This window comes from Dasypus novemcinctus, chromosome 2, assembly GCF_030445035.2.
Source record: "Dasypus novemcinctus isolate mDasNov1 chromosome 2, mDasNov1.1.hap2, whole genome shotgun sequence".
Classification (NCBI taxonomy): domain Eukaryota; kingdom Metazoa; phylum Chordata; class Mammalia; order Cingulata; family Dasypodidae; genus Dasypus; species Dasypus novemcinctus.
The window spans coordinates 159,699,588-159,716,096 of NC_080674.1; the positions used below are offsets into that span (position 1 = coordinate 159,699,588).

The window sequence follows — 16,509 nt, forward strand, 5'->3', positions numbered from 1 at the left end:
CACCTGCTCTTTCTGGCCCACTTTGCCGTGCTCCTGAAGGAGGGAGCAGATCTGCTGGAAGGTGGGTCTGTGAGTAGGCTCCAGGTCCCAGCAGGCCTGCATGATGCCATATCTGGAGGTAGAGACTCCCATGAGTAGCTCTCCAGGGAGCATGCCCTTCACTCCTCCCCCCTGCTCCACCGTGGTTTGACTAAGTATGACTACCAAACCTAGTCAAAAGTGAGCTGAGCACAGACCCGTGCTAAGTCCTTGGCATGCGTTATCTCGTTTAATCCTTAAAATAACTCTTGGAGGAAGGTACTTTGATCACCACATTTTGACAGGTGAGGGAAGAAAGCTCAGAGATGTCAAATATCTTGCCCAACTTCATAGGATGAAGGAGGAGCACTCCTGCAGGCTAAGGTAGGATTGAGGTAGGGTTGAGGGGCTGGCTGGAGGGAACGAGTGGCTGGTGGGCTGTGGTGCGAGGGATTGAAGACTAGCTGGCTGGAAGGAGTGGGGAAGCAGGTCTGTGGCTGCCTGTTTCGATTCCCCCTTGGCAGTGAGCATCTGAGTGGGTGGAGGGGGTGGCTATGTAGAGAACATGGCTGGAGGAGAGAGGCAATGGGTGAACCAGTGGCCAGGGCAGAGGAAAGTGAGTCCTCGTAGTGGATCTTCTCTCTCATCACTGAACTCGTTAAAAGGGCCTTGTTTTCAGAGTTTGTCTTTGGAGAGATGAAGCCTGGTCATGAACGTTCTAAACAGAGGATACCAGGGCTGCACCCCTAGCTATCCCCTTCCAACCAATCCTGGGCAGTCCTCCTCCCTCCTGGGAGCCCTTCACTTACATGTTCTCTGGTGCAAATACAGGTTGAGCCATTTGGTATCCGTCCTTCACCAGTTTATAAAACTTGCTGTTCACCAACATTCCAGGGTAGGGGTTCAGCCCTGCAAAGGCCGAGATCGTGTGAGACGCCACACCCAGGTGCTCACCTCCACCTGCCCCCGCACCTACACCCCCCTGAAGCCCAGGTGCAAGGGTCCCAGCTGGTCAGTGACAGTAATAGAATGGCAGCCAGTCTTAGCAAGTGCTTACTGTGTGCCAGGAATATGCCAAGGGTTTAGGAAGTTGAGAGCCTTTGCCTAGGCCTTATTACACTCTACAAATAAGTCTCGCACAGGCTTCGGAGTCAGACCAAAACTTCACTTGTTTATCAGTAAAATGGGGCAATAAGATACCGGCACCTCATGAGGTTGTTAAAGGAGTGTATGCAAAGGAAATGGGAGCTAGAATATCAGGTTTCAGACAAGGGAAATGGCATTTTAAGTGGCAAGAACTGCACAGGCAGAGACAAATGTGGGAATAGCCTAGAGGTGACAGGTGACACATGTCAGAGGTGGAGGATCTCCCAGCCCATGCAGGAGCTGCAGCCCTCAGTTTTAACACAGCCCTTGCCCATTCCTTCACTCCCACTAGTCCCTGGTCTGTCCTTGCCATAGGCAACCTTCACTAGCATCCTCTGTGAGGTACACGACATGGTGGGCAACCAAAGATGAGTCAGCCTCAGTCTGAGCCTGGCCTGAGCCCAGCAGCTTACCGAGTGAGAAGATCTCCCAGAGGAGGATGCCATAGGACCAGACGTCACTCTGAACTGTGTAGACGCAGTCAAAGATGCTCTCCGGAGCCATCCACTTCACAGGAAGGCGGGCCTGGCACAGAAGTCTCCAGTCACCTTGCGCTCTGGCCACTGCCCCCTCCCCTGCCTAGTCCACCCCCTTCTAGCACTCACGTTGCCCTTGACGATGTAGTTGGAGTCATTCATGATGTCCCTAGCCAGCCCAAAGTCCCCAATCTTGGCCACACGCCCACTGGTCAACAGCACGTTTCGGGCTGCCACGTCCCTGTGGATGCACTAAAGGGGAAGTGCTGCAGGGTCAGTCTCGGCTCCTCCCCAACCTGAACCCACGGTGTGGGCAGAGCAGGGAGGGCCCCAGAAAGTGTTGGGGTTCTCAGGAGAGTGGGCAAAAGTTTGGGCTTTTTACGCTAGACTCCTATGCCAACTCTCTACCCGGTCCCAGGCTTTGAGACAATTTAATGTTTAAGAATCACTATCTCCCTAAGCTGCTGTGACCTTTCTGCTACTTTTATCCCTGAGCAGCAGGAGTTGGCTGAAAGCTAGGACCCTAGAAGCAATGTGTCCCCTCTCAGGCCCATCCCCTGTGTCCACCCCTAAGCACTGGCCCTCATTGTAACCCTATTTTGCACAGGATTTCTATTTTTTTCCCCATTTTTACAGATGTAAGAACTAAGGCTTAAAGAAGTTAAATTGTCTTAGAAGTTAAATTAACTTAGAGAAGTTACATTAATTCAGTCACATGGAGAGGGAGCAGCAAAACCAGCAATCAAACCCATAACTCTCACATCTGAATTCTAGAGATGATGGTAAACATGAAGTGCCCACCATTCCCTGGGCACTTATCATTGTCATCCCCTGTCACAACTCTGTGAGGAAGGTTCCTTTGTCATTCCTACAAAGAAACTGAGTCTTAGACATTCCCCAGCAAGTAAGTAGCAGAGTCAAGATGTTTATGGCCCTAAGACCATGTGCTTCATGAGGGGAGACGTTGGTCACACTGCTGAGCAAACATGAGCCAATAAAGCTTGTCCTTGGAAAGGGTAGCTTTCCCTGCCTCTGCACACTGGGGAAACAGTAGCTATTCGGGCTGGAGGTGTCGCCTCTCCCATAGGGACTCTCCCTAGGTGCACCTTTAGCCCACTCACTCCCACGGCCCATGGCTGCTGCCCACCTGCCCTCTTGCCCTCTGGCTCCTCCCCTCACCCCCACTCATCCAGCCTTGCAGGGGCTCAACTTCCCTTCGACAGGGACCTGGGAACCACACACTGGGACCCGCTTCTTAACTCACGTTCTTGGAAGCAAGGAAGGCCATGCCCTGGGCCACTTGGCTGGAGAAGTGGAGCAGGTCTCCAAGCTCCAGCGGCTTCCTGTCCTCCTTGTCCAGATCTAGGGTGGAGAGAGGCTTCAGGGCAGCCCTGCCGCACCCTGCCCCTCACTGGCCCCATCCCTCAGCAGCCCCTTGCCTCTCCCCTGGCCCTTGCACCTCCTTACCTTGCTCAGAGAAAGAGTCATTTGAAGAAGAAGTGGAGACGGGCCTCATCTCCACGTAGGTGTCCATTCCCTGGCTGGAGAAGCCACTGTCCCTACATAGGAGAAGGTCGACTCAGGCCTTGACCTCCAGCCACTCCACAGAGAAGGGACTTTGGGTCAATGTGAATATCCCTACCTGACTAGGAACCACCTCTGCCACATCCTGTTCAAGTTATCTTTGATCTCTGCTTGGCCATCCCTGGTCATGGGGAGCTTGAAACCAGTTCTATCTTTGGGCAACTCTGCCTGTTAGAAAGTTCCTCACTGTGCCCATAGCAAATCTGTCCCTAGGTGATTCTCCTTCTTCTGGTCCCTGCTCTGCCCACAAGGGCCACGGAGAAGTTGGCTCCCTCTTCCCCATAACAGCCCAGCAGGGATTGAACATAATCTAGGGCTCCTTCTTTGAGCCCTCACTTCTCCAGACCACTGGTTCTCACCCCTGCTTCAGGTTAAAACACCTGGGAGCTTTGACTACTTCCTGGGCCCTGCCACCAGACCAATTACTTCAGAATCTCAAGGGGTGAAACCCAATCATTTGTGTGGTTAAATCTCTCCAGGTGCTTCCAATGTGCAGCCTGATTTGTGACCCACTGGTCTATTGTACTGTCTTAAGCCGTAATTAAATTAATATCACCTGGGTCACCTGGGAGATAATAAAAAGCAGATTCAGATTCAGCAGGTCTGGGTGGACATGAGAGCCTACATTTCTAACATGCCCCAGCTGACGCCTATGCTCTCACACTTTGAGTAGCAGGGGACTTTGAGAAACACTGCTCTAGGTTAAATAGCCACTACTCCTAAGACATTCCAACCAGATAGGCTTTCTAAACCTCTCAGCCTCCTGTCTCCGCAGCTACAGAGGTCTACACCTCAACAGTATCCATGTTGTATTGTTCCCAGAACAAGAACGTAGTGTTTTATGTATGGTCTGACTGTGACGAAACCATCCCCTCTCTTCTATATTTCTTTTAATGTAGCCTAGGATCCACTGGCAGGATTGTTTCATATGCCATTTGACCTTGAGACCCCCCTACCACCCTTGAATCCTTTCCCCACCTGCAAATTCACCGTTGGAGGCCAATGCTTTACTTTGGTTCTCATATCAATTTGATCTGGCCTGAGGCTCCATCCTGCCGAGGCCCAATGTGAGCTGCCCACACAGAGGGTGTCAGAATCAGAAGAGGAAGTGGACACTGCCAGGCCCCCGTTTTGAGGACACTGGATGGAAAGGAATGGCCTCCTTCCCCTTTTGCCTCCCCAGGCATGGCAGCTGACAGTGGCTAGGATAAAAGCCCCTCATATAGCCTTCCCATCCTGATTCTGTCCAGGCCCCAGCAACCTATGAATCCCCACAACCCCCAAAACTGAGACATCAAGGACAGCAGGTGGCTCAGGTGGGTGAGCCCCAGACCAGGACTCAAGAGAGCAGAATGCTAGCCCAGGTTCTGCCTCTGCCCTGACTCAGGAGTGACACAGAACTCACCACTTCCCCTCTCTGGTTCCCCATGTGTCTCTGCCCATCTGTCCCTGGGTAGCTTCCAGGAATCGAGGCATTACAGAAGAAGAGAGCCCAAAAGGCCCTGAGGGGCCATCTAGTTCAATCCGCTGATGGCTCACCTGGTGAACCTGAGCTCCAGGGGCTTCGGACCTGGATACAGTCACACAGCTTATCCTGACATTTCACCCCCTCTCACCCAACAAGCTCCCAGACTCTGTCCTCACTTCTGCGCAGGAGGGCAGGGCACTGCTGTTGGCTAATCCCCAACAGAATGGGTGCCCTGCAGCCCCCGGAGCATGTTCTGTGTGAGAAATGGGGTGATTGTCCCTAAGATCTGCAGTTCTCTTGCTAGAGCCCCAGGCACAGATCTGGCTGATCTTTTACATACATTAAGGCGATGGTTTGATTAATGCCTGTCTCCCCTGGACTATGAGCGACCCATCTTTTTCCTTCCATACTCCTACCACATGAGTAGGTACTCAAATAATTGAAATATGCTGGGAATAAATAGTAAGAAAAATTGAGTTGGGTTTATAACCTGGGGTGGCTACTCCCGGAGTGCAGATGACAACGTGAGGGCCGTCCAGCCACCCAACCCCAAGCTGGCTTTGGGGACAGCCCCCAGTGCCCCACTGCCCATCCTGGCCCCCACCCTGCCCTTTGCCAGGGCGCTACCTGCGAATGTATTTCTTCTCCAGGTGGATATTCTTGTAGCCAGTGCCCCCATTGGTGTCTTGGTCAGGACTCAGGCTGGGTCCCAGTATGGCCTCAGCCTTGCGACGCAGGAAGTTGAGCAGGTCACCATGGCAACAGTACTCCGTAATAACCAGGACAGGGCCTAGAGTGGCCAAGAGTGGGGGCAGGTAGGAAAGCCCTTAAACTCTACTCCCCCATGTCAGTGGGAACCCAGGGCTAGGGCAGTGAGGTGCCCTGGATTAAGGAATCTGAGTTCTAATCCTGACTCTGAGCAGGTTTCTCTGCTCTCGGTGCCTCAGGGACCCCATCTGTCTAAAGTAGGGGAACTTGGAACATTTTTCTAGCCAAGGAATTCCTTCTTGAGGGTAAATCCTTGGTGGCTCAATATTGGGCAAATGAAAGAAAAGCTCCTGCTCCTCAAGGTAAAGAGGATGGGGCCAGGCTTGGAGTCCCAACCATGGCTGGGGCACCACTGTGGACCCTGGGATGAGTGTTTATCCAAGCACCTTTGGGTGGGACCTTCACTCCAGACCCACAAGAGTCAGACTCCCTGTGGGCAGGGCCCAGGAACCTGCATGTTTATCTCCCTCACCAGGTGATTCTAATGCTCCTGGACACCTGCAGACCACTGTTTAGCACTCCACAGGCTGTCTGGGCCATCTGCAGGTAGCTTTGGATTCTCTGAGAGGCTAGCCTAGGAGTTGAAGGGATGCTGAGACAGGGCATCTACTGGCACTTGGAGGAGATGGGAAGGGGAAGAGGACTGAGGTGGCCCTGGGCCCCCATCCCTGCCAGTGCCCTCACCTCCGTGGGTGCAGGCTCCCAGGAGGTTGACTATGTTCTCATGCTGGCCCAGATGACTCATGATCTTCAGTTCAGACATAAGGGCCTCCTTCTCGTCAGCATGCGCCGTGGCTGGGAGGTGGGGCCACAGATCCCACAGAAGGGAGAGGGAGAGACACAGAGAACCCGCAGGCGACCGGACCAACATGCAGAAACCCAGCGGGGAGGCAGGGGTGCCCAGAGGGCCCGTGGATTCAGAGGTCAAAACGGGGAGAAGAAGGAAGGCAGACACACCGGTGGGAGGTAGGGAGCAGGGGAGAGAGGAGAAACGCTGGTCACTGAGTCGGTCTCAGAGTGGCAGGAAGCCCAACTGTGGCCAGGCCATGGCTGGGTGTCCTGAGTGCAACCAGGCTCCCTTGAGCTCAGTCAGAAGCTCCTCTGCATCCAAATGCTGACCTAGACCTCCTTAGAGCCAGGAGTCAGAGGGAGCCTGGAGCTCACAAGAGAAGCAAGAGTCCTCAGCCCGAGCCCCAGGCTCTGCCCCAAGCTCCAGACAGCTGAAAATGTGGGTGGTGTTTCCTGTGACAACAGGGCCGGCTCTCCTCTAACACACACCACCTCCCACCCTCCCCGACCTCCCAAGCCCACCCCCTTGCTCACATTTCAGCATCTTCACGGCCACCTTCAGGACAGCATCTTCCTGGCCCAGACCAAAGGCCGTGGCCTCCACCACCTTCCCAAAGGCACCGGCTCCCAGGGTCTTACCTGCCACACATACAGGTTTCTTAGGGCCCTCTTTCTAGGGGCCCACAGGCTCCCTGAGCCCCTGCTAGCCCCGTGGCAGGAAGAAGGGCGTGCAAGGTGCTGAGATCCCATCTCACCAAACTGCAGGTTGTTTCGGGGAAACTCCCATTTCTCATTGTAGGGCAGCTGTGTGGGGTTGATGAAGGTGTAGCTGTTGCCCTCGTAGCTCTCGATGATCTTCCAGCGCACCCGGTACTTGGGCTTCTGCAGGGAAGGAAGAAGGCACATATCAGCCGGGTCTGGCAGGAGGATCTTGGCTCTCATCACCAGCTGCTAGGAGCAGGGGTGTGGGCAGTCCCATGGTGCTCAGCTGGAGAAGGTAGGGTGAGCCCTGATAGGTGGTCGCCCTAGGACATCTCAGTGCTGACTCTGCCTTGTGTGGCCTTCCCTTCTCCAAGCCTTCAAGTTTCCCTGCCTGGATATTGAAGGAGTGGAACAGGATAAACTCAGAGGGGCTTGAGAGCTCTGATACTGTGCTAATTTCTGAGTCAGAAGGGAAGGTAGAAATTGGAAACCAACCAACCATCCATCCATCCAATATCCTTCCTTCCTCCCTCCCTCTCTTTCATCCATCCATCCTCCGATCCAAATATTTGTGTAAAGCACTGTTGATTCAGACTCGATTAAGACAAAGTCCCTATCCCCACAGGAAATTTTCAAATAGTGCTGTGAAGAAAATAAAGCAAGGCAATGGGATAGAGAATGAAGGACACCGGAGATACAATTTAAGATCAGTCGAGCAGTGACCTTTGAGTTGAACAACAGAGTGATTCAGCCATGTGACGAATAGGAGGAAGTTTCCAGACACAGTAAGCAAGTATCAAAGCCATGAGGTGGGAATGATTTTGGCGAGTTTGAGAGTCAAGAAGGTGACCAGTGTGACTTGAGGGGAAGAAGAGGCTCCAGAGGCAGAGGATCTTGTGGTCCATGAGAAGGGGATGGATTCCCTTCTAACAACGGGGAGAAGCCCTTGAGGATTTGATGCAGATCAGTAACAAGATCTGACTTTACACTTTTAAATTACAAATTACAGAGAGAGAGAGAGAGACTCTGCCCATGAAATACCGAGTGTCTGGAGGGCCAGGACCTTTGAAAGACCAGAATTCCTGCTCAGATTTCCTGCCCAGGCTTCAGTGCAAGGAGGCAGAGCCCAGATCGGGGAGGAAGAGCAGCTGCCTCTCTTTCCTGCCCAGAGTGGCAGCTGCGTGGGGACCATGCCAGGGATGCCTCCGAGAAGTGCTGATACAAGACCGAGTTTAGGGGGAAAGTGGAAGCTGGGCCAGGGCAGTGGAGGACATCGAGGCCTTGGGTCAGCAGACCAACTCTTTCCGGTCAAGCCTTGGGGACAGGCACCAGCTTGCCTGAGCTTGGCAGCTGGGCTCCGTCCCTGGACTCCCAGCTCCAGGACAACAAGGGGTCTGTGAATGAGTGTTAAGGAGGAGTGTGGCCCAAGGATGAAAATCTTCTCCAGGTTAGGAAAAAAAGACTCCAGATGGACATGAGGAAGAACTTACAGGTTCTGAGTCAGGAAAGGAGACTGCAGGTAAACGTAACACCTATGCTATGGTTTGGGAGGAGAGTCTGAAATGGGACTTAAGGAAGAGCTTCCAGAATCTCAGAGGATTCACATCCTACATGAAGGTGCCTTTCCAACCCAAGACAGAGACAGAGAGCAAGGAGGGGATTCTTTGGCCTCTCCTGGCCAGTTTCATCTCCAGGAGCCTCTGCAGCCAAGGCTGTTTGCTCTCACCACTTCTCCTTCTGTCCCTCTGCAGCTGGGCCTGAGTCAGCCCCTTCCCTGGCCCTGCCGGGCAGGGGAGATTGGAGAAATCTGGGGGTGGGTGGGGGGACAAATCAGAGGAGGAAGAGGTTGTTTGGCAGGAATCTCAGGTGTCACATCCTAGACGCCTATACCTGGATGGGGACTGCCTCAGGAATTCCAGCCCCTCTTCCTGCACAGCCGCTGCCCTGCTCGCTGGCATCCCGCCAGGGCTGGAGGCTTGGCCTCCCGGAATCACTGGAAAGGCCTCCCCTAGGCTAGTTCCTGGGGCTTTCTCCTTGAAGGAGAACAATTCTAAAGAGGTCGGGATGGGCATCAGGCCAGATTTCTCAATAACGGTAGTAGTAATCGTTAGTGGCGAGTGCTTATGAGCGCTTCCTGTGAGTGGGCACTGGTTTGACACTCAATGTGCGTCATTAATGTGCATCATTTCGTTCATTCCTCCCAACAGGACCAGGCTCCATTCCGACTCCCACCCACCTCTGGGAACCTAGGTGGGCATGGAGACATCGAAGTTCCAGCAACCCTCCCCACCTGGGCCTGCTAGTTCCCAGTGGGTGGGTGCGCCCTGTGACTCCAGGGTCCTTCCTGTGCAATCCAATGTGCCCCCGCTACCCAGTTCTTAGACCGCAGCACTGGGCCCCAGAATCCTGGCCTCTCTGGTGGCCTCCCCATTTCCCTTCCTCCCCCCCACCATCCTTCCCTCCCCTCCTCCCAGCCTGCTGACTTCTGCCCTTTTCTCTTCCCCCTTGGCCCCTCTTGTGGTCTCCCTGGGGACCAAAAGCCAATGACTCAGCCCTGAGGCCTAAACAACCCTTCCCACAGATGGGCAGTGAGGACTGGCCAGGCTGAGCCCCCAGTGAACAGGCAAGGCAGGAGGACTGGATAGAATCCTGAGACAGGGGAATGGCCATCTTGGCTCCTCGAGGTCTTGTCCAATCGCCTGCCCTCTTTCTCTTGGCCTTGGGATAGGCTCAGGGAGGCAGTTGAATTTCCTGAGTGGGAAATAAGGAGGTGACTATGGCTGCATCTTCCAAAATGGTCCCATGGAGCAAGGGTAAGCCATTCCTAAACCATGGCGGGGGGGGGGAACGACTTGGTGCAAGGCAGACAGGGCTCAGGAACGACTGGACCTTTCTCTGGAATCTGCAGGACCACTGGAGGCTGAGAAGACAACTCTGGAGGGGTGACTTGGAGGCAGTTTTTCACTCCATATATAAGGCAGAACTTGCCAACAGTCATAGCTGCTCAAAGAAGGAATGGGCAGCCACAAGTGAGGTCGGCACTGTCCCCGGAGGTGGATGAGCAGGCTACGCTTTGGTGCGTAGTCAAGGAGATGCCCAACCCCGGACATCCTTCTACTCCCAAGATGTGTGGGCTAACTTTGGTTCCCAGTCAACTTGCCTCCTGGGACGAGGGAGCGTGGCTTCCACTGGAAAGCACCATCTGTGCCCAGCACCATGCTAAGCCCTTTATGCATGTCATGTCACTGAATCCTCATGAGGAACTGGTGGGATGGCTGCCATCATTAATCCCATTTTACAGATGGAGAAACACCATTTTACAGTTGGAGACACCAATTTTCCCAGGATCCCTGAGCCAGAGACAGCCAGAGGCAGGATTTGGACCCAGATCTAAGTCCCAGCCTCTGGCTCTTAAACCAGACCCTCAGTACCCACTTGGAATGTCAGAGGAGGATAAGCTATTAAAGCTCACCAAGTCCCATTGTACAGGTGGGGAAACTGAGGCCCAAAGAGGGCAGGGTCGGAGCTGGGCCTGAACCCCAGTATCAGAGCTGGGCCTGAACCCCATAAGTCTTGACCTCAGGCTCTGTCTTTTGGGGGACTGTGCTCAGAGCTGCCCCGCCTGCTGGGTGCAGGCATGAGCATAGAGAACTCCATGGATCCCTGGGATTATGTCCCCCCAGCACCGTGACATCCCACCCACCCTGCCTACCCCAAGCCCATCCACCAATGCCAGGCCTCCTCTGCCATTCAGTCTCCTCACCCACCAGCTGCAAGAGCTTCCGGCTCTGGCCTCCCACAGCCCTCAGGCCTGGCTTTCTCAGGAGCTGAGCCCCTGGGACATTGTCTTTTATGTAGGCAAGCAGCTTGGCCCCTGTGGTCGAGAGCTCAGGTTCAGGGGATGTGCTGGGATCCCGTCCCGCAACACCCCTGAGTCCCCGGGCAGGTCCTTTAACCTTGCTAAGCCTCGGTTCCTTACAGGTAAAATGCAATTATTCTGGTCCCTGCTCCCAGGCAGTTGTGAGGGTAAAACCAGATGATTCCGTGGGAGGCCATTTCACATAATGGTTCAAAATGCAGCTTTGGACTCAGTGCCCTCACGGTTAAGAACCTGATTCAGCCATTTACCAGCTGCAGATCAGGGCATAGCCTCAACCTCTCCAACTCTCAGCTTCCTTCTCTGTAAAAACCAAATGGATATGACTCAACCAATTGGGCTCCTGTCTACCATATAGGAGGTCCAGGGTTCGATGCTCAGGGCCTCCTGGTGAAGGTAAGCTGGCCCAAGTGGCAAACTGGCCCATGCAGAGTGCCGGCCCACGTGGGAATACCATCTCGTGCAGGAGTGCCTCTTTGCGTGGGGATACTGCCCAGCATGAGAAAGCCACCCCACTAAGGAGTGCCGGCCAACGCTGAGAGCTGGTGCAGCAAGATGACCCAACAAGAGACACAGAGGAAGGAAGATAAGAAGACGAAGCAGAACAGGGAGTTGAGGTGGCACAAGAGAGTGATCGTCTCTCTCCCACTCCAGAAGTTCCCAGGATCGGTTCCCAGAGCTGCCTAATGAGAATATAAGCAGACACAGAAGAACACACAGCGAATGGACACAGAGAGCAGACAACTGGGGGATTGGGGTGAGGGTGTGGGGGGCGAGGAGAAATAAATAAATCTTTAAAATTAAAATTAAAAAGTTTTTTAAAAAGGGCTTAGCAATACTATCTACATCACATGCTTGTGGAGGGAACTAAATGAGATGATGCATGGACCAATTTTCATCAAAATGCCCTAAAATCACTATCACCTAAGAGTGTCCCATGTGGCAGGCAGCATGTTAAGCATGCAACATCCACTGCATGGCAATAAATGAGTAATATGAAGTAGCGAAGAGGACGATGACCACAGGTCTCCCTTCTCCCCCAGGCCTCGCACTGCTTGAGGGGGAGACTCAGGCTGACCCAGGGAAGTCCTGTCCGTGCGCCCAGGCTCGCCTTGCCTGCACTGGGCATTGCCTCCCCGGGCTGGTTCGGGGCCCTGTGTTCATGCTCTGCCAGGATCCTGCTCCTCTCCTCATGGCCTCCCTCGTGTGCTCTGAGATCCAGGCCCTCACTCGCGTGGTTATCTGATGAGCGACCATCTCTCGACTTAGATGGTGGACCCCATGAGGGAGGGCCGTAGAGGCCCCCTGCTTTGGCTCTCCCAGCACCACGCTGGCCTGTGGCCCGTGCCTACTACAGAGCCGTGGGCTGAACGACTGGCTGACGGAATGCACGAGCGTGTGGGGGTTCAAGGGTGGATCCGCAGGGCCTGGCGGCCCCCCGAGTGCCGGCCCCACCCCGCCTCAGAGCCCAGGCTCACCTGCTTGTACTTGTACAGGAGCAGCAGGAGGAGCAGGAGCAGCAAGGCCATGATGGACATGCAGGCGACCAGCACGGGGGTGAAGAGGGACTCCTCAGCAGGCTGCGTGGAGGGTCCTGGAAGGGATGGGCGCAGCTGTGAGCCAACAGGGGACACCGCTGAGACCCGCTCCCCACCCAGATGAGGCCGGGGCACTGCTGGAACATAATAGGTGCTCAACAAATGATTGTTGATGGAATGACATTGTCTTCTTACCAGAAGCCCTGGGGGCCTCAGTGAGCCTCTCCTGTGGATGCTCCCTGAGACAGTGGCAGGGAGGACAGCTCCCAGGCCCCCCCAGCTCTGCTCATCCCTACCCCTAACCCTGCCCAGAACCAAAGCCTTGGTGGCTGGGGGTACTCTTGAGGCCCTGCAGTCCCACCCCTGCCAGCACAAGGAGCCCCTTGACAGCGGCCTGCTGGTGCTTAGCCATTGCTTGCCTGCACGCCGCCAATGATGGGGGCTCACTACCTACACTCCAGGCAGTCCTCCTAGAGCTGGACTGAAATCTGCCTCCCCAAGGTCTTCCAGTAGCGTTCTCGTGCTCTCTGGAACCACACAGCCTGCAGAGTCTGAACGCCTGGCTCATGGCCTTTGGTCTCCTGGCCCTAAATCTCCTGATGTGGTTTAAAGAATGTCACATCCATCTCTTACCCAAGTCAAGAGCTTGGGTCTGAGGCCAAATCCCACCTCCTGCAGGGCTCTGGCCTTAGCCACTGTGGTGGTTTGAAGCTGTCATACCCCAGAAAGCATATTTCTTCAATCGAATCCATTCCTGTGGGTGTAAGCCCAGTGTAAGTGGGATCTTCTGACGAGGCTACTTCAGTTAAGGTGTGACCCACCTCATTCATGATGGGATTTAATCCTATTTAATGTTACTGGAGTCCTTTATAAACAGAATGAATACAGAGAGAGAAAAAGAAAGCCATGGAAGCTTAAAACCTGCTAAAAGCAACAAAACCTGGAAGAGAAGGGAAAGAGCAGTATATACTGCTATATGCCTTGCCATATGGCAGAGGAGCCAAGGATCACCAGTAGCCGGCCTTTGAGAAGAAGGTATCCCCTTGATGATGTCTTGATTTGGACAATTCCTCAGCCTCAAACTGTAAGCTAAGGTATTCCCACTGTTTACATCAAACCATTTCATGGGATCTACTTTAAGCTGCCTAGGAAACTAAAACAGATTTTGGTACCAGGAGAGTGTGGTGCTGCTATAGCAAATGCCAAAAATGTGGAATCAGCTTTGGAATTGAGAAATGGGTAGTGGCTAGAAGAATTGTGAGACACTTGATAGAAAAGGCCTAGATTGCTTTGAAGAGACTAGATGTAGAAAAATGGATGCTAAAGTTACTTCCAATAAACTCCTAGAAGAAAATAATGAATGTGTTATTGGAAGAAAGGCGGTCCAGGTTTAAAGTGGCAGAGAACCTGGCAAAATTGAGTTCTGATGTAGGAGAGAAGACAGAATTTGAAAGCTTAGGTATTTAGCTGAGATTTCCAAGCTAAGTGTGGGAAGTGCAGCCTGGCTTCTTACAGCATATGGTAAAATATGAGAGGAAAGGGGTAAGCTGAGAACTGAATTCCTGGATACAAAGAAACCAGAAATTGATGCTTTGGAAATGGGCTTCTGGAAAGTGAATCCCCAGAGAATTGCTTCATGTGAGAGTTTAACTAAACATGGATTCAGTCGGCCATTTCAGTGCATGTCAGGATCAGAAATGCAGTTATCCAGGAAGGTTCTGGGGAAAGTCTTTTGTCTGAGGCACTGGACTACTGTATACTATATGCAAAAACAACAAGGTTTTTATGAGATCTATATGAACAGAACCACTGCTAGCCTGGACTAAAGGGACAGATTAAAGGGAAAAATACTTCAATGGCAGGACCATGAAATCTGAGGTATGGACAGAAGACATCTTCTCGGGCCAAGAGAGTGAGCCCACCCAAGTGTGTTGAAAGGTTGAGTCTACCCCGGCACTTGGAGAGGGTGGGCCTTCCACCCCATTGATTAGGATGAGTGTTACCATCCTAGCTTTCTCAAATGCCTAGGGGATTGCAGAGAGTCTGACCACCATCCCAAGGCTTGAGAAGGTGGGACCTTTGCCCCAGTGTTTGGAGCAAGCATGGCCACTGCACAAGCACTTGGAAAGGTTGGGGCTGCCATTCAGTCAGGCCTGGAGCAGAACACACCATTCCATAGATGAATCTCAGACCTTGAAATTTGACGGAGTATGCCCTGCAGGGTTTCAGAATTGTTTGGGACCTATGACCCCAGTTTTCCTTCCAATTTCTCCCTATGTAAATAGGAATGTTTCTTCTATGCCTTTCCCTTCTTTGTACATTGATTTCATAGGTCCACAGCTGGAGGGGATTTATGCCTAGAACAGACCACACCTATGACTGGTCTTCTCCTTCTGGGATGCCTATAGTGTGTATGTTTGAGTGTTTTGAGTTGTCATTCAGGTCCCTAAGTCCCTGCTGGATTTCTTTCTATCTTTTAATCAATCAATTCTACTATATGTTTGATTTCAGATGTACTGTTTTCAACATCACTAATTCTTTCCTCTGCCTCTTCAAATCTGCTATTATTTGCTGAGAGTGTATTTTTGATTTCTCAGATTGCGCTATTCATCACCATCATAGCTGTTATCTTTTTGTGTATGTTTACAATTTCTTCTGAATGCTCTCCAAGTGTTTTCTTAAAATCCTTAATCTCTTCCTTCGCTTCATTAAATTGGTTCATAATATATGTTTTGAGAGCTTTGATTAGTTGTTCAATGTTCTGCTCCTCTTCCTGGTTTTTAGTTTGTTCATTTTATTGGGCCATGTTTTCCTGATTATTGATATGGTTTATAATTTTTTGTTGCTGCCTGGTTAACCTTTTTTTCTTGATGGGTTTGTTCAGTTGATTTGCTTCTCCCTCTAGTCTTGGGGTTTATTTAGTGCTGTTTTTGTGTGTGTTAAGTCTTCTCTTTGACATTTCGTTCTTCTTATTCTATTTCCTTGTTGTTGTCTATGTTCCCTTGAAGGATAATATTAGGGCTAGGGAAAGCAAAAGAGGTAAGAAAAGAAAAAGTATAATAGTAGTATTGATACTAAATGTTAGCAGAAAAAGCATGTGAGACCTAGGAGAATGGATATTAAACTCATGTAAGCTGTGTAGCATTATAAGAGTAAAAAAGTGAGGTACCTACACTGAGATGATAAACTTAATATGGAGACGAATATAATAGGAATTAAAAGGCCAGTGTGGTCAGGAGAGAGGGAAAGAGAAAAGAAAGGACAATAATATAAAAGTGAATAAAAGATAGGAAACAGAATAGAGGTGTTAGAAATAAAAAGTCAGAAAAATTGGGGGTTAAACAAAGAGAGGTGGAATGTAAGAGAAACAATAGATGATGGAAGATAGAAAGATGTAAAGAAAAGCGGATAGTGTTGGTAGCCAAAATCAGTACACACAGAAAAGTGGAAATTGAAGATGAGGAAGCACAGCAAATAAGAAACACTGCCTGCAGCACCTAATAGAAAGAAAAAAAGAAAAAAGAAAAAGGAAAAGAGAAAAAAAAAAGGCTATGGGGGGATAAAGAGGACAGAAAGACAAGAAAACAAACAAACAAGACCAGACAAGGCCTCAAGCAAGGAATCCTTTTTGCAATTGAATACACTGCTTAAGAATCTGACCTTCTTCCTTTCTCCCTTCCTCACTTCCCTCTCTGCCAGGGCAGCAGGAAAGCTGTGTGAGGTCTCCCTCCAAGATTCAAATGGGTCCCTGGCGAAGCAACTGACCACAGAAAATAATGACTCTTAGTTTCTTTGAGAGAGAGCACCCGCAACTTGCCAGGAACCCTAAATATGCTATTGGAAGCCTGCACAGCACGTCCTCCTGTCCCTCTCCCTGAGGTATGCTACGGGAGTTAATTTTCTGACTCCACCTTCTCTCAGACCAAGTTTCCTATCCCAGAGCATTTGGGTAAATTGGGCTCTCTCAGCAGATTCCCCTCTCCTGTCTTCCTAGCACCTCCCTAAGTCAGCTGGCATGCACCTCCAAGCTTGTAAAAAGGGGGGACCAGACAACTGACCTGCACCGCTCAGGCCCCTCTGCACCCCCACCAAAACCCTCCCATTCTCAGAGTTTGTCCAAGACTGGAGAACTGGGGGAAGGCT

The 16,509-nt window shown here is 51.7% G+C and overlaps 1 protein-coding gene across 1 annotated transcript in view; it reads right to left on the reverse strand.

The window, feature by feature from the left end:
- CSF1R (colony stimulating factor 1 receptor) overlaps positions 1-16,509 on the reverse strand; it is a 35,022-nt gene that overhangs the window by 1,075 nt on the left and 17,438 nt on the right. The window contains exons 10-20 of the mRNA XM_004453735.5: positions 12,307-12,422; positions 7,005-7,131; positions 6,784-6,888; positions 6,145-6,255; positions 5,320-5,482; positions 3,108-3,199; positions 2,905-3,002; positions 1,770-1,892; positions 1,578-1,689; positions 828-927; positions 4-112 (exon numbers count right to left, since the gene is read on the reverse strand). Of these exons, the coding sequence (XP_004453792.2) occupies positions 4-112; positions 828-927; positions 1,578-1,689; positions 1,770-1,892; positions 2,905-3,002; positions 3,108-3,199; positions 5,320-5,482; positions 6,145-6,255; positions 6,784-6,888; positions 7,005-7,131; positions 12,307-12,422 (1,256 nt within the window). The remainder of the gene's footprint in view (positions 1-3; positions 113-827; positions 928-1,577; positions 1,690-1,769; positions 1,893-2,904; positions 3,003-3,107; positions 3,200-5,319; positions 5,483-6,144; positions 6,256-6,783; positions 6,889-7,004; positions 7,132-12,306; positions 12,423-16,509) is intronic.